At 46.2% G+C, this 24936-nt stretch overlaps 1 protein-coding gene across 1 annotated transcript in view; it reads left to right on the forward strand.

Moving 5' to 3' along the window:
- LOC128336575 (uncharacterized) overlaps positions 1 to 24936 on the forward strand; it is a 90613-nt gene that overhangs the window by 47811 nt on the left and 17866 nt on the right. Inside the window, exons 34-43 of the mRNA XM_053276452.1 lie at positions 375 to 592; positions 1917 to 2008; positions 2433 to 2735; positions 4184 to 4413; positions 14954 to 15016; positions 20230 to 20367; positions 20949 to 21111; positions 22132 to 22253; positions 23643 to 23783; positions 24699 to 24827. Coding sequence (XP_053132427.1) covers positions 375 to 592; positions 1917 to 2008; positions 2433 to 2735; positions 4184 to 4413; positions 14954 to 15016; positions 20230 to 20367; positions 20949 to 21111; positions 22132 to 22253; positions 23643 to 23783; positions 24699 to 24827 — 1599 coding nt within the window. The remainder of the gene's footprint in view (positions 1 to 374; positions 593 to 1916; positions 2009 to 2432; positions 2736 to 4183; positions 4414 to 14953; positions 15017 to 20229; positions 20368 to 20948; positions 21112 to 22131; positions 22254 to 23642; positions 23784 to 24698; positions 24828 to 24936) is intronic.

The following is a 24936-nucleotide window of genomic DNA, read 5'->3' on the forward strand; positions in this document are numbered from 1 at the left end:
CACAGTTTCCCCCAGTGTGCCAAAAGGGAAAAACTGCAGGGGTGCTGCTTTTGCGCCTGCAACATCCTCGCACTCCAGCAGAGCCCCCATAACAGCTGCGGATCATGTCAGCCATTGATTGTATTTCTCAAAGGTGTATCTTGTCTTTCTGCCAGCATGCTCAAGGCAGCTGACAACATCTACATGGCACAAAGCAACTCTGATGAACCCATACAAAGCAGACCATTGAAAGGTCGCCCCTCCTGGGGGGGGGGGAAAGGGGGATCCTGAATGGGTGATCAGGACAGCGCTTTCATTCAACTGAACCCTTGCTTTTCACCCTTGCAGAATTCAAGATTCCACTTACGCTCTTTCATTCATTTTTCCTTGCTCAGGCCCATGCTACTGCAAGCTGTTATGGCAGGAATGGTCTCAATGGCTCCTTTTACCTTCGTTCCAGTGGAAAGGATCTGGTCCTGCTGGAGACCAGTGTCAACAGAGAGGTGAAGAAGGAGGCCAGAGTCTTGGGAGTGAGCGTTGTTCTGAGACAGACAGTTCTGACACCGTTCAAATATCTGGGACTGCAGCTCATGGGCAAAATGTTGCCATCAAGGTAAAGCAAATAGCTAATTCGGGCTGCTGAGAGTAGAAGATTTTAGTAGAGCGTCTGCTTGCATGCAGAAGGTCCCAGGTTCAATCCTTGGCAGCATCTCCAGGTAGGGCTGGGAGAGACTCCTGCCTGAAACCTTGGAGAAGCCACTGCTAGTCAGTGTAGTCCAGGGCTGTGCAATTCCAATACTAGTGGCAGAGGAGCATCGATACCAGTTGCAAGGGAGCAACAGCAGGAGAGAGGGCATGCCCTCCCCTCTTGCCTGTGGGCTTCTCAGAGGCATCTGGCAGGCCATTAAGAACATAGTAAAAGAGCCTTGCTGGATTAGGCTCATGACCCATCTGGTCCAGGATCCGATTTCCCACAGTGGCCCCCCAATTGCCTCTGGGAAACCCATAAGCAGGCATGCCCCCTCTCCTGCCATTGCTCCCCTGCAACAGGTATCCTCCTGCCTCTGAGCTAGGGATATGCCTGAACCGGTTCAGCACCTCTTTAGGGAAGTGCCAAACCGGTTCAGGTGCTGACATTCGAATCGGTTCAGCAGGGCGAGGATCAATTCCTTTAAAAAGCAGGTAAGCAGGACCGCACCTGCTTTTTCATTGCCCCACCTCTTTTCCAAGCACAGCACTGTTCAAAAGGCTGAGTGCTGCTCCCAGAAAGCAGCATTGCAGCCACACACGGCCTTTTGAAAAGAGAATGCTGTGCCCAGAAAGTGGTGGAGAGGTGGAGGAGCAGGTAAGGTCCAGCTTACCTGCTTCAAAAACCGATCCCACCCCGATCTCAGCCCGCCCACGGCTGCCTGAGCCATTCATGCACATCCCTACTCTGAGCCTGGAGGTAGCCTATAGCCATCAAGATTACTGTAGTAACCACTGATAGAGATGTCCTCCACAGGTTTGTCTAAGTTCCTTTTAAAACCACCCAAGCTTCCGGCCTCCCATCATCACTACAACTCCCATCATCCTCAGCCAAAGAACCACTGCAGCTGGGGATGGTGGGAGTTGTAGTCAACAGCATCTGGAACTCCCTGTTACAGGGAACACTGGAGTTCCAGCTGTTGTTGACGACAACTCCCACCATCCCCAGCTGCAGTGGTTCTTTGGTTGAGGATGATGGGAGTTGTAGTCCAATATCCTGAGACCCAAAGTTGAGAACCCGTGCCATTGGCTGCTGCTACTGCTGCTGCTCCAACAACATCTGTCTGCTTCTTCCTTTCACTCAGACTTGTGCTCTCTTCTGTTGTGAAGCTGAATCACAACTCCTTTCGGCTGGGTATTACCGGATCCAAAGAGCATAAAGTGGGTCTTCTTCTAACCTTGCATGGCAGTGTTCAGCACAACATCGATGGCTTAAAGTGCATCCTACCTCAGCACTTCTCCCTGAATGGCTCTCTGAAGCGGAAGAAAAACATCCATGAAGGTATTGCTTTATGTTGGGGATCGGGACCCTGGCAAAGCATACTCCAATGGGAGTACCTGCTCTTTCCTGCTGCTGCTGGGTCAGGAAGGGAGGAGGAGGCAAGTGGACACCAGGGAAGGAGCTAGGCAGGTTTGGGGAATACCACCGTGGAGGTGGAGGCAAGGTGGGGTGAGGTGAGAAGAAGGGCCAGTGGGACAACGGAAGGCTCAGTTGGCTTCTTCTGAGACTGCCAGTGCTGCATAGAGCTTTTCAGGGCAGAAGAGAGCAGCACTGAGGAGATGGGAGCAGAGAGGTGCAGGGGTTTATAGGCCAGGGATGCCCAATGTTCGGTTCTCAGATGTTATTGGACTTCAACTCCCATAATCCCCAGCCAAAGGCCCCAGCCAAAGATTCACTCTGGGACCTTCTCGTTTCCATTTGATAGGCATTATGAAGCTGATCATTGACCAGTCAGAGTACGGGCTGCATCTCCGGAACAGGAACATGTTTGGGAATGCAAGCTTGCATAACATCATTGTGGCGTTGACTCAGAATGGAAGCCAAGCATTCCCATCCGAGGCAAAGCTGAGAGGACAGCTGGAGCTCCACAGAGGAATCCAAAGGGGGGCGGCCAGCATGCAAGTGGACACAGGAGCTCTCTGCATTGATATCTCGAACGTCATCAGTCAGGAGCAGATGGGAGTATCAGGCACACTCACACACAACATCAGTGCTTTCCACATGGCAGGTATGGAGCACAGCAAAAGGCTGGGTTGGTTTTACCAGGGTACCATTTGGCAAGGCATGGTCCTCCTTTTGACAGTCTGTAGGTCATAGGGACATAGGAATTTGCCTTCTACTGAGTCAGACCATTGGTCCACCTAGCTTAGTATTATCTGCACAGACTGGCAGTGGCTTCTCCAAAAGAAGTGGGAGTCTCTTTCAGCCCTGTCTTGGAGATAGGGAACGGGGAACCGAGATGCTCTAACCAGAGTGGCCCCATCCCCTAAGGGGGATAGCTGACAGTGCTCACCCATGTAGTCTCCCATTCAAATGCATACCAGGGCAGGCCCTGCTTAGCAAGGTGGACAATTCATGCTGGCTACCACAAGATCAGCTCTCTCACATGTGGCCCATTGGGTCTTCCATACAAGCTGGAACCTCTGCTTTCTCTCTCCACCCCCCACCCCCGCCTCCTCCATGTCATTGGCTTTGTGTGATCATCGTGCAGTTTCTTTTTATTCAGTAGCCACATTTGAAATAAATTCCAGAGGGGTAGATGTGTTACCATATTTACCCAAATATGCTAACTTGGCAAAGAGGCACCTTTTAACGTGGTGATTCTCTGTATTTAGCAGGGGGAGAGTAACTGGCCTGATCCAGCCCCAGCACAGGACCTCCAGTGATGTTTCTTTTTAGATTGTGAGCCCTTTGGGGACAGGGATCCATCTTATTTATTTATTATTTCTCTTTGTAAACCACCCTGAGCCATTTTTTGGAAGGGCGGTATAGAAATCGAATAAACAAACAAACAAATTAAATTAAATGACTCTAAATTTTAGAGGCCCCCCTTTAGATTGTGAGCACTTTGGGGACAGGGAGCCATCTCATTTATTTATTTATTAGTTCTCTGTATAAACTGCCCTGAGCCATTTTTGGAAGGGCGGTACAGAAATGAATGAATGAATGAATAAAAATACTGGTTCAATACAGGTAGTACCTGCGTTTACCCCAAAGGAAGAGGACTCTGAATTTAAGACAGCCTCCCAACTACCCCACCCCACAATTTCTAACACAAAAGAACCTGGGAAAATTAACTAGCCTCGGATTCAGGTAAATATGGGATTGTGTTGGAACAAACATCCTCGAGTGCATTATGAGGAACCATCTGTGTGGATCTGTTGGAACAAAACCAACAGAAAGGAGAGATGGAGATGCTGCTCAGTGGCAGAGCATCTGCCTTGTATGCTGAAGGTCTCAGGTTCAATCCCTGGCAGCATCTCCAGGTAGGGCTGGGGGGCGACTCCTGTCTGAAACCTTGGAGAGCTGCTGGCAGTCAGTGTCGGCAATACTGAGCTAGATGGACCGAAGGTCTGACTTATGCGAAGGCAGCTTCCTGTGTTTGTACATGTGTCTGTTTGCCCCCGTTGTTCTTAGTTTCAGCTCGGTGTCTCTCTCTCTCTCCCTGCCCCATAGGGCTTCCTACAGAAAATAGTATCACAGCTGTATACGGTCACCTCACCAACAACCACACAGTCGCTCTAAAACTGGAGGGAGGCAACCAAAGAATTACTGCTGCATTTGGAGTTGAGAAGCTGCATTTACAAGCCCCGAGAGACCATCTACGCGCAAGCTTCAACCACAACATTGTAGAGCTGAAGAACCATGGAATTCCTTTCACTGTGGAATGTGTCTGCTATTACCAAGTAGGAAGAGGAATTCTGTATTAGTATTAGTATTCTGGGAACGTCAGCCAATTTCCTGTACTCTTCACAACTCTGCTAAAGTAACTTCTACTACCACAAGAGCTGGTCTTGTGGTAGGCAAGCATGAGTTGTCCCCTTTACTAAGCAGGGTCCATTCTGATTTGCATTTAAATGGGAGACTACATGTGAGCACTGTAAGATATTCCTCTTAGGGGATAGGGCTTCTCTGGGGAGAGTAGAAGGTTCCAAATTCCCTCCTTGACATTAGGGCTGAGAGAGACTCCTGCCTGCAACCTTGAAGAAGCCGCTGCCAGTCTTTTGTTTGTTTGTTTGTTTGACATATTTCTATACCACCCAAAACTTGCATCTCTGGGCAGTTTACAGTTAAAATCATTTAAATGTTAAAATCAATTAAACAACTAAAACCATTAAAACAAACATTAAAATCAGTTAAAACCCAACAATAAAAGTATTAAAATGATAAATCTAATTAAAAGTCTGGGTGAATAGATGCATCTGTTCCTTCAGATGCGTCTTGAGAATCTCTGTTCTAGAAGATCCTTTATCTTTTTTTTCCTGATTGAGAAGGTAACTTCCATCCTCTTCTCTTTCTGTTTGAATACCAAGATAATAGGAGATGTTTCCTAGTTCTTCTAATTGCTCCACAATCTCATGGCCGTCTTGTTTCTGAGTTGGTCTGAATGCCTATGCTGTAACTTGGTCTATTTCTTCATTTTTGTAAAACCAAATATCCTTTTCCTTTGGCTAGACTTTCAGCAAGAAGCTTTTAATGGGAGTGAGGGTCCAGGCTGATGAAGAAGAGGTCAAGGTTCAATGGGAGAATCAAGGCACCAACAGCACAGTGGGATTCGCCCTTGTACTCCATCACAATGTGGGATTTCTGCTCCATATCTTTCCAGCAACAGTAGAGGTTAGTGGTAAATACCATATTGGGCTTGTTCAACAACCACAGGCAGGGTAGGAAAAGCATCCAGCCTGGGCAGGAAGGAGAGCCAAGCCTGCTCCTAATTTTTGGTGATGTGCTTGTAAACATGAAGGTAGAAGGTGGGGAGAATGATCCTGCATGAAGTGGTAGCTGGGTACATTTATTTCGGTACGTGACCAGAAAAAAGAAAGAAAACACACACTCACACACTGAAGTCATTCACGCAATCAAAGACTGTGTTCTACCCGGGTTTGGGAGCTGTGTGCATTCCCAATTTTTGGTTGTGTGGAAGCAAGGTAGGAGGAAAACCCGGGTAGAAGAGATTGTGTGGAAGCAAGGTAGGAGGAAAAGCTACTCAGGTTTTCCTCCTACCTTGCTTCCATGCAATCTCTTCTACCCAGGTTTTCCTCCTACCTTGCTTCCATGCAATCTCTTCTACCCAGGTTTTCCTCCTACCTTGCTTTCCTCCTATCTTGCTTCCACACAACTAAAAACTGGGAGCATACCCAGCTCCCCAACCTAGGTAGAACTCAGTTTTTGATTGTGTGAATGACCTCACTGTATACATATCAATGTAACTTAAAATTAACATAGAAATAAAAATATCAAACTAAGCTATAGTATCCAACTAATCAGTGGGGCCAACTTAAACATAGCTTGTCTAATCTTCCAGATGGTAGCATAAAATTTCTACACGAAGCGAGATGATTTCCAAATTTAGACCAGAAAGCTTCAGAACTATTTATTTATTGAGCACATTTCTGTACCACCCAAAACTAACGTCTCTGGGTGGTTACATCCAGGATAGGAAGCTCGAAGTGGAGCAATCAGTGACCCTTTTAATTCTCTGTGAAGGGGGCAAGTCGGAAGAACATGCTCGATAGTTTCATTAGCTCGAGAGCTACAAGGGCTATGTGGCTACTACATGACTCATCTCTGCTACCTTAGTTGTATTAATGGATTATTTTTGTGCATATTCTGCAGGTCCAGTGTGATGGCGAATCGGCATTTAATCAGCTTTCTGGCCACTGTAGTGGAGAAGTTGCAAGCCACTCATCTGAGGTACAAGGTTCCTTCACAAAGTTCAGTCAACTGCCATGAACTGTTTGGAGAAAATCATACGTATGTCTACCATAGAGTAAATCATCATGTTTGTCATGCTCTCTCCACACCATGCATAATTTTACAAACCTCTATCATGACTCCCCTTAGCCACCTTTTTTCTAAACGAAACCCTCCCCCACCCACACCGATGTTGTAGCCTTGCCTTGTAAGGGAAGTGATCATCTCTGTTGACCTTTTCTGCATGTTTTCTTGTTCTGTATCCTTTTTGACAGGGGCAGAGCTCCTGGAAACTCCCTGACTTGCCCTCCCCCTGAGCTCTGGCCAGCCTCTTGCCTCCTCTCTCATTCACACCTGGTGCTTCATTGGTGGCTGGGTTCTCTCTCTCTCTCTCAGAGCAAAAAAGCACCAGCCCGCAACAAAGCACTGGCTAGGAAGGAGCTGCAGATGTCCACAGGGCCCTTCCAGGTGCTGGCCATGCCCCCTGCGTGCAACATCACAGGCAGCGGTGTGGCTGGTGCATGTATGCTGGGTGCGTGAAGAGCCTGCCCACAGGGTCACTGGGAGGGGGTGAACACAGGCCCATCCCTCCCTAGCTACGCCTCTGCTTTTTGAGATATGGTGATCAGAAGTGTACAACTTTATTTGCAAGCACACCGTTAGGATGTCAGCCAGTTATTATTGTTTTTTTAAAGAGTGATCCAGCATCATGATCAGAAGGAAGGATCCCTACAGCCACAAGGCCACTGCGTGTTTAGCATACACATGCTGCTTACATAGGAACCTAGGAATCTGCCTTATACTGAGTCAGATGATAGGTCCATCTAGCTCAGAATTGTCAACCCAGACTGGCAGTGGCTTCTCCGAGACTACAGGCTGGAGTGTCTCTCAGCCCTATCTGGAGAAGCCAGCGAGGGAACTTGGAACTTTCTGCATGGAAGCATTCAGATGCTCTTCCACTGAGCTATGGCCCAATCCCCTAAGGGGAATCTCTTACAGTGTTCACATGTAGTCTCCCATTCAAATGCAAACCCGGGTGAACCCTGCTTGGCAAAGGGGAGAATTCATGCTTGCTACCACAAGATCAGCTCTCCTCCCTGCACCTAGAGTCCTCATGGCAGAAGAAGACTCTACCTCCTTTTGGAATAACTTCCCATGTATCTGCTTAGCCCAACTAACAGCCTCATTCCTTTCTGTTTTAGACCCCAGCACTAATTCTCCTGAATGGATCAGTACTTGCTACTAACTGCACAGTCAACGTCAGTGGAGAACTTCCCGAGGATGCTTTTGCTCAGGTCCACACCCATGCTGCCTGCATACCTGAGCATCGGGTGGAGATCAGCTTCAGACATGATTGGCCTTACCTGAGATCTCAGGGTCTTGCCCAAGAAAACAGAATAAAAGTCGTAGCTGTCAGAGGGGATGAGTACAGAAGCCTATTGGAAGCCACTTTTGGAGAACACACGTTAACAGCCAATGGAGAACTGAGTACAGGAGGCGACAGGACAGCTGCTGAATGGAGAGTTGTTTTGCTGGATAAAGGTGACATTCTGGAGGTGATTATTTAAAGGATGACTTCCGAGGCACTTGCTTTCAATTGGTGGGTTGGGACCTACATCCTGCCCCAAACTAGAGATGTGCCTGAACCGGTTCGGGATGTGCCTGAACCGGTTTGGGATGTGCCTGAACCACTGAACCAGCTTGAGCACCCGCAGCCGAATCAGTTCGGTGGGGCAGGGAGCGGTTACCTTAAAAAGCAGGTTAGCAGCAGTATATCTTCTCCTCTGCCACTCCAGTGCTTTTCCGGGCGCGGTGCTCACTCAGCAAAAGTGAGCACTCACTCAGTGTGCGGCCACAACGCTGTTCCCTATAGCCTGCGCACAGCATCGGCACAAACATGGCCTGCTCCAAACTATGGTGGGTCACACGAGTGACACCAAATTGAAGATTTTAAAGTCTTAAATCTTATGACTTTATATTACTAATTTTATTATTTACAAGTTATTGTTCATAAGGAGCTTTATACACTGGGATAAAAATGGTAGGAATGAACAAATTTAGCTATCTGAGTGACTTAAAAAACATCATCATCCTGCAACATAAATGATAATCTACTAAGATTGTCAGGGAACATATATGTCTGTATTTAAAAAGAGAGATATCTACCGTATTTACCGGAGTCCAAGACTAGTTTTTCCCCCAAGTTCTTTGATGTTAGGAAACAGCGGGTCGTCTTAAATTCTGAGTTCTCTTTCTTGTGGTTTAGCCTGTATTTAACTTGTATGTTTTAAGGGGGTCATCTTAAATTCAGAGCCGTCTTCTATTCATATAAATATTACCATACATACATCCCTGTATCCAGGGATACATACATCCCTGTATCCAGACAGGAACTGACAATTTAAAAGGTAATGTAGCATATCATCACCTTCAGGGTTAGCTCATCTGCATATAGCGGATTCCACTTCCAGAATAATTCTTGAGCCTGTAAAGAGCTTAAGAATCCTACTTTCTTTTTTGTCTCCTAGAGAGCAAAAGTGCCCCTGAGTCTCATCTCAGAGGGATCGTTCTTCCTAAGTACCTACAATGTCAGCTTAACGGCACACTTCCGGTATCATGGGAAAGGGGCTGACATACAACTGGAGATGTCTTCGGCAGATGAATATATCATGCAAGGAACTTTGAGTCACTCTCTTTCCCACCTCGGAGATCTGGGGCTTCCTTCTGAAAATGAAATCCTGCTCTCTGTGACCAATGGTTCAATCCTTGAAGGACTACTCCTGCTGCATCTGGGGAACTGCAGACTTAAGGCCCACGGGGAGCTCCAGGGCCAGAACAGAACGGAATGGACCTGGGAGTTGGAAGCGGAAGGCAAACTTTTGCAGGTAGTTTCTGGTGGTACCTAAAGTGTCCAAAGACTCTAAACCAGGGATTCTCAACGTTGGGTCCCCAGATGTTATTGGACTTCAACTCCCATAATCCCCAGCCCCAGGGGCTTATGGTTGGGGGTTATGGGAGTTGAAGTCCAATAACTTCTGGGGACCCAACCCTGAGAATCCCTGCTCTAAACAACAGCGTGCAGCCAGGTCCCTTCCATTCCAGATGGGGAGGCCATCTGCATGGGGTGTGCTTGCTAAAATGGCAACATAGGTTAATAATAAATACCTGATTTGCACTGAGAAGTGGGGCAGGGTGGAAGAGGACTTGGAGGACTTTATATAGGATTGCGTAGTAGCATGCCCTCTCTCTTGCTGTTTCTCCCCTACAACTGGTAGTTAGAGGCATCTTGCCTCTAAGGCTGCAGGTGGCCTATATAGCCGTGGATAGACCTGTCCATTATATTATATATTATATTATATTGTGTCTTATATTATCACACCACTGTGCAGGAGGGAAAGAGAGAATAATTGGCAGGGCTGTAAACCCCTTTTAAAGCCATCCAAGCGAGTGAATCCTAGAGGATTCAAGAGCACCGGAGTCACCAGGACCAAGGATCTCACTGTAGGGAACTTTGCAGTATCTCCCCTTTAAAAGAGCTGAAAGCAAAACTTTGTGGCATTGCAGTGTGAATGTTCTTCGGTCTTTCAGAACTGCAAGATTCCAGAGATAGCTGGTTGGAATTACAAAGTACCTCGCAGCAGCAAGTTTGACCTGACAGAACAGACTAGTTACAATGCAGAATTTCAGTTTTTACCAATGTATTAGAAACTCTATAGCCTTGCCACAAGATGCCAGTGAGTGGCCCAGTAGAAACCAGTAGCCGCCAAATGGATTTGCAGGCTGTTAAATGTTTCATCTCCTGCTAGGATCTCGGTGTCCCTCAGCATTCACAATTGACTGGATCCATTTGGAAAGATGGCTGCCAGGCAGAATTCCGCACTGCCCTCCAGTCAGAAGGCAAAGGGGCCTTCTTCGAAATGAGGACCAGGTGCCAGCCAAAGGTCACCTTAGAAGCTGAACTGAGGCACGAGTTGCCATTCCTGAGGAGAATCTCAAAAGAAAACAAGCTGTGTGTCAATTGTAAGACTGGGCCTTACATTAGCTTAGACTTGAAGTCAGGCCCTTGTGAACTTCAGGCCAGCTTGGACTTCCATGCGGAAAACCAGTTCCAGTGGCACGTGTCAGTGAAGAATGGCTGTCAAGTGGTGCAGGTAACTCCTACTCTTGGGAAGGACCAGATGTCTGCTTGTGCAGAGTGCTCCATTTTATTAGGTATAAAGAAGCGGCTTTATACTGAGTCAAAGTATGGTCTACATTGACTGGCAGCAGCTCTCTAAGGTTTTGAGCAGGAGTCTTTTCCAGACCTATCTGGAGATGCCACCAGGGACGAAACCTGGAACCATTTACATGCATCTAGTCCATCTAGCTCAGTATAGCCTACCCTGACTGGCAGCGGCTTTCCAAGGTTGCTGGCAGGAGACACCCATCACAATGTAGACCACAGTGAACCCTGCTTAGCAAAGGGAACAGTTTTCCCCGCTGCCACAATGTGGCTCTCTGCACATGATGGGACTTAAGGGACTTCTCTGAGTCTAAAGACGAAGGCAGAGCAGTATCACCAGATCACGGCATCCCCAGAACAATTTGGTATGGGGCAGCTAACAGGTGGTGGTGGTGGTGGTGCTGGTGCTGATTCAATTTCCCTTGGTCCTCCTGGTGATGAGGTGGGGTGGGGTGGTTCCTGTATCATGGGGTCCTCACTTGTTTGGGTTGTAGAGTCTTAATTTCATCCTCAGAACTGTTTGCCTGCCTCACCCATCCATTGAGGAGGGTGTTTCCTGGATCCAGGGTCATGACAACAAACCCTTGCTTGTATGAAGTCTTCAATGTCTTCCTTTATTGCAGGATCACAGAATCCCAGTCAAAATTGATGGATCGGGACATATCATAGTAGCTAAAAAGAATCTGGATTCCCAAGTGTTGGTTACTGCTGGGGAAAATACCTTACGTGGCGTCCTCGTATTGAGACACACTCACGTAAGTATCATGTTAGCAGTTCAAAAGAGCTTCTTCTTCAACTCCCTTATTGAGTCACATTCCAATAAATATAATAACAGATTGTGGTTTTTGGATTTTTTTTTTTTTAAAGGAACTACTGGGTTACCTACACTTTTTATATTTCTGAGCAGTAGCTTTTAAAACTTTTAAAAACAGATTGCTTTTAATGTGTGCTCATACATTAAGTATTCAGGGATGATGGGAGTTGTAGTTCGACAACAGCTGGAGGGGCCAAGTTGTGCAGTCCTGTGATAAAGGAAGGGGGAAATGACTGAAGCAAGCGAAGCCAGGCACGGAAGTTGGTATTCTTTGATACCATCAACACTGCTAATTTTCGTGGATGCAAAGGGGGAAACTGTTTCTTGACAGCCACGCGCTGACGTAGGGCTGACTTAAAGTTTACTGATGCTTGAATTGCTGGCAGATCAAACAAGAGCTGCATGCGTTGCTCACCCATAATATCAAAGGAACCGGTTGCCTTGGCATCCCTTCAAGGACAGCTGTAGACTTAATTTGGGAAAAGAGGAGCGCCGTTCATAGGAGGTTTCTTCAGTTCCGTGCGGACAGCAAGCAGGTAAATACAGCTCCTTATATCAAGTGTAGAGATAATTTAGCACTCTTGTTAATAAAGGGAAGTGAACCTAATAGGGCTTATTTGGCATGCACCAGTTATTGGTTCCAAATATCATCTGATCAAAAGATGAACTACGTGTACACTTCCTCTCTAAAACTTAATAGAGTTGAAAGGGACCTTCAGTTATTCTCAATGTTGGGTCCCCAGATGTTACTAGACTTCAACTCCCATAATCCCCAACCATAGGCCCCTGGGGTTGGGGATTATGGGAGCTGAAGTCCAATAATATCTGGGGACCCTACATTGAGAATCCCTAATCTGACCCCTTGCTCAGTGCAGAAAACTGCTAGAGCAGGGCTTCCCAAAAGGGGGCACTAGTACCTCTAGGAGTTCTTGAAAGGCTTCCAGTGGGGTACCACAGAGTCCTCCTGTAGACTCGATCTATACTTTTTGTTCCCCATCTGAGGATTTTAGTGTGCCTGTGACTATAGCAGACTGTCTGTTTATAACAGATGCACTTAAGTTTGTGTTTTAATGGGACAAGTTTACTTGACCTATTAATTTCAGTGGGAGTACTCATGAGTAACAGTTACTCGTGTACACATATACATGAAAACACAAATTTAAGTGTTACAGTACACACACACAGACACACACCTGCTCTGTGGGATACCTGAGCTGAAGGTTTGCAACAGAAAGGGTACACTTTTGCTCTAAAAGGTGAGGAACATTGTTCCCTCTAACAGTAGGGTTGCCATATTCAAGCTTCCCAAATCTGGGCGGCCCAATTTGCATATTATGCAAATTACTCAAAGGCTAATTTGCATATTTATTTATTTACTTATTTATTTATTTGCCAGATTTGTTTACTTTCACTTCCTCCTCTGCCCTCCCATATGATCGGATCCTGAGTAAAATCTGGGCAGCACATTTGAAATCTGTAAATCCAGGTGGAATTTAGCAGCTGGGTGGGGGAGCCAAAATCTGGGAGCTACCCTAAATTCTGGGGGATATGGCAACCCTATCTAACAGGGATTCCCAGATGTTGTTGTCCACTACAACTCCCAGCATCCCCAGCTGCAGTGGGCTTTGGCTGGGGATTCTGGGAGTTGTAGTCAACAACATCTGGGAATCCTGTTAGAGGGAACACTGGTTGGGAGCCCCTACGCTCCTGCATTCCTGACAGATGGCTGTATGGGACGAGAGTGGGTCTCGTGGTAACACGCAGGAATTGTCTCCTTTGCTAAGCAGGGTCTTCCCTTGTTTGCATTTGAATGGGAGACTACATGTATGAGCACTTAAGAAGTTTCCCTTAGGGGGTGGGGCTTCTCTGGGAAGAGCACCTGTGTGCTCGCATGCAGAAGGTTCAAAGTTCCCTCCCTGGCAGCATCTCCAAGACAGGGCTGCAACCTTGGAGAAGTCGCTGCCAGTCTGTGTACACAATCCTGAGCTAGAAGGACCAATGGTCTGACTTGGTAGAAGGCAGCTTCCTATGTTCCTATGGCTGCCCAGCCTTTTCTAACAATTTAATTATTTTGTCTCGTTCCCCCCTAATCCTGACCCTTTTCTCCATACACCTTCCAGCCATCTTCCCTATCATTATTTATTGACGGCATGCTTTGTAGACTCTAACAAAAACTTTGGGTATATCCAGCTATATATTTTTCATTATTCCCATTCTAGTCTGATATTCCAAACACCTGCCCATTGCAATTCCAATTCCAGATGACCAAAACACACAGCAAACATGAATCTTACAATTGCCCCCATTTTTTCACTTTCATTTAAATTAATTCTATTTGAATTAAATAGAGCGGATTGCAGCTTTAATCTGCCCCCCCCATCAAGATTACACTGTGGTCTCAGTGCAATTCAAAACTCCTTCCGGAAACTGCAGATAAAATGGAACCATTTTCTCTTAACTTGTGATTTCAAAATGCTCCTATCAAAATGTATTATCTTCCCTGACAAAACAGATTACAGAGGAATTCAGCTTTACTCAGAAGCCGGAACGCATGTCACTTGACTACAAGCTCACACATAATTTAGAAACTTTGCAGGAATTGTGGATAGAAGACAGGGTCGAGTTGCAGGTAGGTGTGTATTGTTTATTTGAACAACACTGAAGACAGGGCAGGTTCACACGTCACATGGAACTAGAGATGTGAAAACTGGGAGGGAGCGGAATGGAAAAGAATAGGGGTGGGTGGGCAGGGATTTCTTTTTGCTTTTTTTCTCTGGAAAAAAGAGAGCTCCCTCCCCACTGCATTTTTCCAGGCCTTCGCATCTCTATATGGAACCATAGTTTATTTCATCTAACTGTGGTTAGTTTGTATGTCTGAATGCACTCCAGTCAACAAATTGTGGTTTATTTCAGACACTCAAATCACAATTCAAACCCATGGTCTGAAGTTGTTTTCTTTGTCCCTGAGCATGGTCTCACATAAAAAGAGTCAAGCTTGGATCACAGGAGGTAGAGATAATGGGGAGGACCCAAACCACGACAGGGTGAAACAAAGCAAGATTTGGTTATTGTTCGTGGTGCTAATCCAGATGTATCAAATACATCTCCCATCTTTTCACCATGCTCCCTCCCTTAGGGTTTTTTTAAAAAAATCTTCAAACTTACTTATTTAGAGAGGCTTTTTAATATGTTTTACTACAGCCTGATAAGTTCTTAATTTTAATTGATTTTGTTTCAATTGTCTTTATTCTACATTGTGTTTTATTTGGTTTGTGTTCAATTTTATATCTCTTTTATTGTTTTGAAGTTTGAACTGCCCCAAGCAATATTGCACTGCAGGGGCGGGATAGAAATATTTTAAATAATTTAAAAATAGTTTTAAAAGAACAAGTAGTAGTCAGGGGTCAGATAATCATAACATGAGTCGGGAATCGAGAACAAGCCAAAGATCATACCGAGAGTTGTGTTTCCATAACACAAATATGGTCTCCTACAGGTTGCTGCTGTCCTGAAAGATTTCAAGAATGTATCCATGAAGGTTCAGTACGGTTCACACTGGGTAACTGCTGGAGGACAAATCCGGAAGACTGACGGGAGGATGGATATAAGGGGGAACTTTCAGCACATGTGGCTGAGGCTACTACAGGCACATATCCCAGGAACCCTTCAGGTGTGTGTGAGTGTGTGTGGTTCCCCACCCCCCCTGCCCCCATTAACAAAATGCATTGACAAATGGCTAAAATTTGATGTGCAAGGCCAAATTGAAAGATATTTACAATGACTGAACACTTCTTTTTCTATGTGAGATCTGAAATCGTTGTGATTGTGAAATCATTGTGTTTGTAGCAGCTCAGGATCTGTTGGATCTGGGGCAGGGCTGCACAATTTTGGCCCTCTAGCTGTTGTTGGACTACAGATCCCATTGTCCCCAGCCACAGTGGCTAGTAGTGAGGGATGCTGAGAGTTTTGGTCCAACAACAACTGGAGGACCAGAGTGGCGCAGCCTTGATCTAGGAGGATTTCACTGGGTCAGTCATGGCTGGGGGTGAGGGTCTTTCCTCTTGTTGGAGGAGAGGGTCTCCTCTGAGCTGGAGTCTGGGTAGGTATCAATAGCACATTCTCCTCTCGCGTTCACTCGTGAATATTGGAAGAATTCTGCTTCCGGTTTAGAATAAATCAGTGATATTTGCTAAGTCCTAACTGAGCTCTTTGAGTTACTTGGGAATATGCTGTCTCACACATTGGTCTGTTTTAGGTGATTCTGTCCCTGGAAACGAATGCCACTCATGGGAGACAGAGGCAGTCTGTGGCTGGACAAGGGCTGCTTTCATATACTTTCAATGCTCTCCATGTGGCCCAGCAAAGCAACGTCTGCTGCAGTCTGCATGATATGGCACCAGCCACATCCAGTGCCCCTACAGCCATTGCTCTGAGTTTCATGTTCCAGAAGCTAGGTAGGATCCATGTGGTTCCTTTGGGTATAAGCAATAGGATTTGAAATGCTGAAGGACAGTTCACACCATTAAAACTTGGGTAGAAGGAGCCTCCGATCTGGGGAGAAGCTATAATAGGGTGGATGGGTTCAGAGAACCAACTGAGCATCTGGTAGACCCTGCCGAGCTCCCCCATCCCCCTGGCCAAGGATCCCACCGCAGTCGCCGCTTGCCACCTTCCGCCAGGTGCCTCCTTCGGCCTCTTGGCCTTACCCATCACATTGGATACTGTGACAGCGAATGTCTAGGTCAAGGGTCATACACATTACACAAGGGTCATACAACCTTGGCTCTCCAGCTGTTGCTGAACTGCAACCAGGGGCGTAGCTATAATAGGGCAAGGGGAGACAGTTGTCTGGGGGCCCACTGCCTTAGAGGACCCCCCAGAAGCAAGTCACATGACTGACTCCCGCAGCTGCGCACCTATACGGGCTTCCTTCAGTTGTATTCATCCTATGAAACGGATGTGAGTGTTAAGCCCTGGAGCTACCAGAAGAGCATGTTTTTCTCTAGTACCATTACATGACTTGCATTGTCCACAATTTACAAAACCTCTTTAAAAATAATTTAGGATGATTGTGGCACATAGGTCATATATATAATTTTTACTATGCTTTTTGTTACCACTATTCAGCCCCATTTAAGATTCTTTTACTTCATGAGCTGAGCTTCAGGAGGCGGGGCATTTTAAAATCTTGGCTCTGGGCCCACTCCAACCTTGCTACGCCCCTGACTACAACTCCCATCATTCCCTGATCTAGGAGGTGCTGTTTTTATTACTGGTGCTGTGTTGCTGGCTGCTTTGTATCGTTTTATTCTGGTGTGTGTTTAAAACATTAATGTTCTAATTTTGTTTTAATTTGTGGTGTTTTATTGTAAACTGCCAAGGGATGGGTGTTTGGGGCGGTATATTCATCTCTTAAAATAAAATAAATGAATGAATTGGTTTTGTTGTTGTTTGATAGTTCCCTTGGATTTTATTGTTGCTTTGATTTTTATTGGAAACTGCCTTGAGATCTTTTGGACAGGCTGTATATAAATTTTCCAGTGAATGGATGCTGGCTGTAGAAGTGTACTATTTGGTTTCATTCCAGAACACAAAGCCGGAGTCATGTTTCAAGGACAATGTGATAACAAAATGGTGGCTGTGGCAATGGATGTCTTCTCTGGCTTTGAGTTCTATGGCCCCTTTGAACTGACAGCAGAAGTCAAGCATTCCCTAAATCACCTCAAACAACTTGGGCTTCCTTTCAGCCTTAAAGTAAGAAAGAAGATTGCTTCTTGCTATTGGGTTCCATTGGGGGTTCTCAGGTCCACAGGTGTTGTTGGGCTACAACTTTCATCCTCCCCAGCTACCATGACCTTTGTAACCTGATCGTGGCTTATTCTAACCAGAGCGCTTCATGTCAGTCACAAGCGGAACCTGATTCCAGATGTCAGGTTCCGACCATGGCAGTGGTGTAGTGACATTGAGGGTGGTCCTGGGATGAGATTTGGGGTAGCCCCATGTAGTGTTTTTGGTTAATCCATTCCTTGATCCAGGCCAGCTTTTGAATGGGGCTTTAGTTACTTGTATTCCGGTCCTTGGTTAATCCATTCCTAGATCCAGGCCAGCTTTTGAATGGGGCTTTAGTTACTTGTATTCCAGTTCTGTAGTAGAGGCGGGGCTAACAAACAGCCAGCAGCAAGAGCCTGGAAAAGGAGCCTCCACTTGCCTTTCTGTCCATGATATCTATTTCATTAAACTGTTAATATTCCTGATTCCACTCCACTGCCTTGTCCTTGCATACCACAACTTTCCCCTTTGGATTCTACACCCCATTCATCACCGCCACTGCCACACACCCACCACTCACATGCCACTCACCTGGCCACCAATCCTGCCTCCCTTTGCTGGGCGGAGCTGCAACAAGGTCTAATTATGTCACTCCACTGGCGTGAGCCGACACCATATTATTATACTGTGTCACAGCCAAAAAAGGAAGGCAGGCCAGCAGTGGCAGGTGGACAACCAGATGACTTGCGGGGGGGTCACAAATGGAGGGGGGCCTATATCTGACCTGCAACCTTGGAGAAGCCACTGCCAGTCTGTGTAGACAATACTGAGCTAGATAGACCAGTGGTCCAACTTGGTAGAAGGCAGCTTCCTATATTCCTACGTCAAAAGCCTCAACAACTGAAATTCGGGTTCTCAAACATGGGTCTCGAGATGTCATGGGATTTTGACCTTTGGCCATTGTAGCTAGGGATGATGGGAGTTGTATTCCAACAACATAGGAAGCTATACTGAGTCAGACAGACCCTTAGTTCATCTAGCTTAGTATTGTCTACACAGACTGGCAGCGGCTTCTCCAAGGTTGCAGGCAGGAGTCTCTCTCAGCCCTATTTTGGAGATGCTGCCAGGGAGGGAACTTGGAACCTAGATGCTCTTCCCAGAGTTGCTCCATCCCCTAAGGGGAATATCTTACAGTGCTCACACATCAAGTTACATTCATATGCAACTAGGGCAGACCCTGCTTAGCTAAGGGGACAAGTCATGCTTGCTACCACAAGACCACCTCTCTTCTCCATCTGGAGAGCCAAGTTTGAGAACGCCTAACTTAAATGTATTTGTTCAGCTTAACTAATCATGCATGTGCATTTGTCTCTGTTATTACATGTTCTCTTTCCCCATCTGTTCCTTCAGCTGACACTCCTTGAGATCCTGTCTGAAAACAACACTGAAGGGTCACTGAAACTGGCTTGTGACTCAAACCTAAGTCTCTCATTAGTTTTCAGTGCCAAAAATGAATTGCAAAGGTAAGAAGTTGCTCGTGACAAACACTGAGATTTTCTAAAGGAAATAATATTTTCTAGCAGTACATATTTTTCTAGCAAAATATATTTTTTCTGGAGGAAATATATATCCACCTTAAACCGGGACCTTTTGACTGGATTTTACAGACTGATAAAGAGCCTGCAAAGTACTCTTGACTGCATATTGTCTCTTTTCTCTAGTGAAATATTAAAGATGAAATCTGTCCAGAACCTGCCGTTTCTTCAGTATTTACCCAGCATAGCTGAAGCTTCCTCAAAGGTAATTGTTGCTCCAAGTAGGTACTAGTTCATCCTAATTTCTGCACACCATATCTCAGGATTTCAACTACTGACCTCACCATTTGAAAGTCTATGATAAGCTGTGCCAGCCATCACTGAAAATAAAGGAAGGGAGAATTGCTAAACATAAGTTTACACATTACATGCTCAATTAGTCTATGAACCAAGCCCACAAATTTTAGCCATTTCAGGGGATGAATGCTTATAGGGATTTTTGGCAATGTCTACTGCACTAGAGATCGGCCACCTAATGGTGCAGTGGGGAAACCTCTTGACTAGCAAGCCAGAGGTTGCTGGTTCGAATCCTTGCTGGTATGTTTCCCAGACTATGGGAAATATCGATATCTGGGAGCAGCGATCTAGGAAGAGGCTGGAAGGCATCTTCTCATACTGCACGGGAGATGGTAATGGTCAACCCTTCCTGTATTCTACCAAAGACAACCACAGGGCTTTGTGGTTGCCAGGAGCTGACACCGACTCGAGGGCTCTGTGGTCACCAGGAGTCGACACCAACTCGACAGCACACTTTACTTTACCTTACCACACTAAAGATGGTAAACAGGTAATAGTATTGTTGCACTTACAGCATTCTGTGTGTTCTCGCCTCTTCTTTATCCCTACCTCCAGATAATTAGGGTAAAATTGCAGTCATTTTTGCACAAAAGAAAGGGTCGAGGTGGGGTCAGGGTAACAACAAACAAATCATTTTTTAACAAAACACTGTTTTAAAACCGTAAAGGTTTGGCCTGGTTTTCCAGGGTTTAAAAAACTGTTCTAATTGTTTTAATAATGGTTTTGTGTTGTTGTTTTTCTCAGCGTTGGGTCCCCAGATGTTATTGGACTTCTACTCCCATCATTCCCAACCAAAGGCCTCTGGGGCTGGGGATTATGGGAGTTGAAGTCCAAAAACATCTGGGGACCCAAAGTTGAGAAACTCTGATGCAGACAATACCGTCTGACGCGGTATAAGGCAGCTTCCTGTGTTCTGTAATTTCAGTGGGACTACTCATGAGTAATTTAGTCTGGCTGTCAGCCAATGTTTTTATGACAAAAACCAAAACAAAATGAAAATGTTCTGCAAATCAAGGACTCTTTGCAGGCATACCATGTTATCCCCTAGGAAGAGTTTGAAGACTGTCATTCTCATGTATATTATCCTAAATCCCCACTGCAACTCTTTTAGATCGATTATTCTACAAAAGAAGCAGAAGGAAAAGTTTTTATCCATATGGAAAATGAGGAATTCCTTGTCTTGACAAAATTAACATTCACTGACACCAACCACACACAAGTTGTTCAGCTGATGCACACAATGCCTCAGGTAAGTACAGACTGCTTTTATTTATTCTGAATATGTTTTTAGTGCAGTAGGGATGTGCGAATCGGCTCGGTTTGAAGGCTCAGCCTCGAACTGAACCTGGCCCGGTTCAATTTGAATTCGAATGTGGTGACAAAATAGCCCGTGTGCATGCACGGAGGTCAAAACGGCCTCCACGCTGGCACGGGCCCCCGAACTGGGCCTGAACCAGGCTGCCACTGGCCCAGAAGTCTCTAGGGGAGGCCGGCAGGGGTTAGGGGAGCCACCACCACTGCAGCCACTGTTATAAGGAAGCCCCTACCCCATCCCTTTACCAGTAAAGGGGAATCATTGCCGGATTCCTCTTTGCTGATAGGGCTTTGAGCCCGTTCTGAACCAGTTAGAACTCAAACCAAACAGGGGGCCGGTTCGGAGGGGCCAAAACTGAGCCAGTCCGGTCCAATTCGAATCTGGTTTGGATTCGAACCGAACCAGGAAAACCAGTTTTCTGCACATCCCTATAGTGCAGTCGGATTTTTATTTCATTGTGCACAACTCATAAAGCTCAGCATACCAATGGACGTTCCCGCTCTTTTTATTTTCAGTTAACAATCCTCCCAAGGCAACTTGTACTCACAACAGCTTTCCAAAAAAGCAGAAGAACCCAGGTATTAAGAGGCACTGCCTTATGGGATGGCAGGGAGGTAAAGTTCACAGGAGCTTACACTGGACTTTCCCCAAAAACATCCAGAGGCCATGACATAAAAGGTAGGTTTCTTTCATGCTTGTGCAGGCGGTGATAGCAGAACTTAAAAGGAGACCCAGTTCAGAAAGCAGCTGACAGGCAGAATAGGCAAAACACAGGCACTCCTTACCTGTGCAGCCGTAGTCCCGGAGTTGCGCCATTCTGTCTCTGAAGCGCGGGCACGCTTTCACAAATGTGCAAATACTTTCCAGAGCTTGCCCATGCTCTGGATGTGCTCTGTTAGTGTGGAAATGCATTACATGACCGTCAGTGACATGATTCTGCTCTAACAGGGTCCTTCTGGAGTGTGGGCAAGCTCTGAAGAGTATTTGCACTCTTGCCCATGGGTGTCCAGAGAGGAGGGTAAGAGAGGGCAGTTGCGCGCATGCGCACATTCACACACACATGCATGCACACCCCGGATGGAGCCAGGTCTCACTGAATTCAACAGGGCTCAACAGCATGCCCAGCACGTGAAAAGCCAACCGGGAGATGGCGAGGGATCTGCCGACACCATTTCCCAGCTGGCTTTTTGCACACCTGACACGCTGTTTCGTTTCTGTGCCACCAGTGCCGTGAGAGCTGGATGCGACAGAGGAGAAGGTCCAGGTAACGGAGGGAGAGGAGATGCTGGTGGTCCATGTGGATCTGGAGCAATTGAATTAGTTGCAATTGAATTAGTTCCATGTGGATCTGGAGCAATTGAATTAGTTGTGCATGTGTTCACCCAGACTTTTAATTAGATATTATTTTAATTGGTTTTTTTTAATAGTTTTAACATTTTACATTTTAATTGTTGTGATGTTTTAATCTTTTTATCTGTTTTTGTTGGTTTGTTGTTGACTGCCCAGAGACTTGCGTTTGGGGCAGTATATAAATGTTGTTGTTGTTGTGTTGTTGTTGTTTTTTAAGTTAGTTTCTGTTCTAGCACATGTTGTAAGCTCCTGGAAGAGTTCAAGCGTGATTCCTGCTTACCAATTGTTTGGCCAAGTTACTGAAGATTAGCCCCCTTCACTTATCTTGTTTCCCCTTCTTCTTTTCAGTGGAGATCCACCATCCCCTCTCGATCCCTTTGCCCTGGCATTCCACACTCAAGGTGCATGTCGAACATTCCATGCGCAGTCACAGGGATGAGGTTGTCGTTGGCTGGGATAGCAAGGAACAGGTACCAGAAATGAGGATGAGAACTTCAGTTTGAATACGAGGAATATTTATATACCGCTTTTCAACAAAAGCCCCCAAAGCGGTTTACATAGATCTAACTACATACATACACATACATACATAAAATGGCTCCCTGTGGCCAAAGGGCTTGCAATCTAAAAAAGAAACATACGATAGACACCAGCAACAGCCACCGGAGGGATGCTGTGCTGGGGATGGAGAGGGCCAGTTCCTCTCCCCCTGCTCAATAAAGAGAACCACCACTTTAAAAAGGTGCAGACTATGGGAAACACCTCTATCGGGCAGCAGCGATCTAGGAAGATGCTGCAAGGCATCATCTCATACTGCGTGGGAAATGGCAATGGTTAATCCCTCCTGTATTCTACCAAAGAAAACTACAGGACTCTGTGGTTGCCTATGTAACTTATGTAAGGAGCCAACACTGACTCAACAGCACAACTTTCCCTTTCCCTTGCTCCTTTAGCAGGGTTGCTAAGCCAGGGGCCTAGCCACCAGTGTTCCCACGTGCACTGGGAACTCAAGCCGCAAAGGAGGAGCCACCACTGCCTGTTTCACCTTCCCCCTCCTTCTCCTCCTCCTGCTGCTGCCATAATTGCCCCCATTATGGGAGGATACCAACCATGCAACCCAAGAACCTGCCAGGAGTTCATGGGGGTACGGTGGTGAGAGGAGGAAGCAGGCAGTGTAGCAAGGCCAGGCAGTGGGCTGCACGGAAGGGCTACTGCTGCCCCCCACATCAAGCAGTGGGGCCTGGCGATGGTGGGCGGGAACAGAGGCCGCCACAGGCTCGGCACGCCCCTGCTTCAACCCATCCTGCTCTTATCAGCTTTGGCCCTACATATCAAAGAGATTGGCTCTTCCCTTATGGCCAGGCAGGGGTTCCCAGCCTGTGGTGGTCTGGATATTCCTGAGCTACAACTTCCATCATCCCCAGCCACAATGTATTGTGGCAGGGGATGATGGGAGTCCCAGTCCAACAACACGGGATGGCAATAATCCAACAAGACGGGGAATGGAACTTGTAGAACTCCCTTCACTCAGAGGCTTACAAAATCCTGTACATTTTAGAGCAGTCTGAGCCAGGGCCACAAATGCTGGCCATCGTTACCATCTCAGGAGACACTCAGCTCATAGTGATATTGGGCCACCTCTAGGGATTGAAATCCTGGCTACATGCTGCTTTTAACCAGAGCATTTTAACCAGGATGGCCCTGAAATCCTGGATTCTCACAACCAGCTCCACAGGGTTCAATAATCCTAATTAACTTTTTGACCAGGATCCTTGTGATTGTGTGAACTCAGCCAATGCATTTCTTTGCTGACGACTATTTATCACATGGGTAACATCTCTTTCTGATCATTACAACAGATAATAGTGTCGTCTTCTCTCAAGATTGGAAAAGAGCACGCAAATTACCATGCTGCCCTTTCCCAGCCTTTTAACTTCACTGTGAAGCAGATTGAAGTCAGTTCCCTGACTGAAAGCAGAAGAGGCCTATACAACCAGCAGGTAAGTTAACACAGCAGGCTGCAAAGTCATTTGTATTCCTCTGAGGCCCATTCACACATTACATTCAGCACTCGTACAACACGTGTGCAGAGGATTAGGGTTTCATCTATACACAGGTGAAGTCATTCACACGTTATGCTGAACAGTCCACTTCCTATCTGTACCATGCATTTGAAGGGCCTGGATCCAGGATCACTGTTAAAATGAACACAGGTACAGTCATTCACACAAACACATGCACGAGTGCACAGACATCTGTACACTCGTACAGCATAATGTCTGAATCGGGCTATTAATATACGGTATAGATAATGGTCACTGTCATGCAACTCTACACACTTTGTTCACGACTCTGCACAGTTCAGCTCCAACTGAGCCCTTTCCTGTCTTCTGGCTTTAGATGCAGCTTGCCTGGAATAGTGGAGAACCCACACAGTTCAAATGCACTTTTAGGGACAAGTCCAAGACCAATGTCACATTTTGGGATGCGTGCATCTTGGCTTCTTCTGGCCAGGTATGAATACTGTTTTGCACAGAGTGGGGTTCCCCTGCTTCTGAACAAGGAGGCATTTTTCCTTCCCTGTAATGTCTTGTAATGTTATCATACAGATCTTCATGTTTGGTGCAAGATGGGTTTAGCATTGGAGATGGGTGATACCGGCAGACAACTTAGAGCTTAGGGAGCAGAAGACTTAGGGATGGCTGTTGCTCAGTGACAGAGCATCTGCTTTGGATGCAGAAGTTCCCAAGTTCAATCCCTGGCAGCACCTCCAGGGGGGGCTACGAGAGACTCCTGCCTGCGACCTCGAAGAGCTGCTGCCAATCAGTGCAGACAAAATTGAGTTGGATGGACCAAGGGTCTGACTCAGTAGAAGGCAGCTTCCTAGGTTCCCAGCTTTGCATTTATTTTCCCAGCTCCAGAGCATTCTGACAGTTGGAAGCCTTCAGGCCTGCGGAACCATTGAGCAGACCCCTGTCTTGTTTAATCAGCACCTAGATATGAAGTGGGATGGGAAAAAAGTCAAGCAAAATCTGACATATGAGGTAAGAAAGAGATTCTCTTGCTTGTCAAACATTATTATTATTATTATTATTATTATTAGTAGTAGTAGTAGTATTTTAATTGAGAATACTTATATACTCTGTTTCAACA

The sequence above is a fragment of the Hemicordylus capensis genome, chromosome 13, assembly GCF_027244095.1.
Source record: "Hemicordylus capensis ecotype Gifberg chromosome 13, rHemCap1.1.pri, whole genome shotgun sequence".
NCBI classification, from domain to species: Eukaryota; Metazoa; Chordata; class Lepidosauria; order Squamata; family Cordylidae; genus Hemicordylus; species Hemicordylus capensis.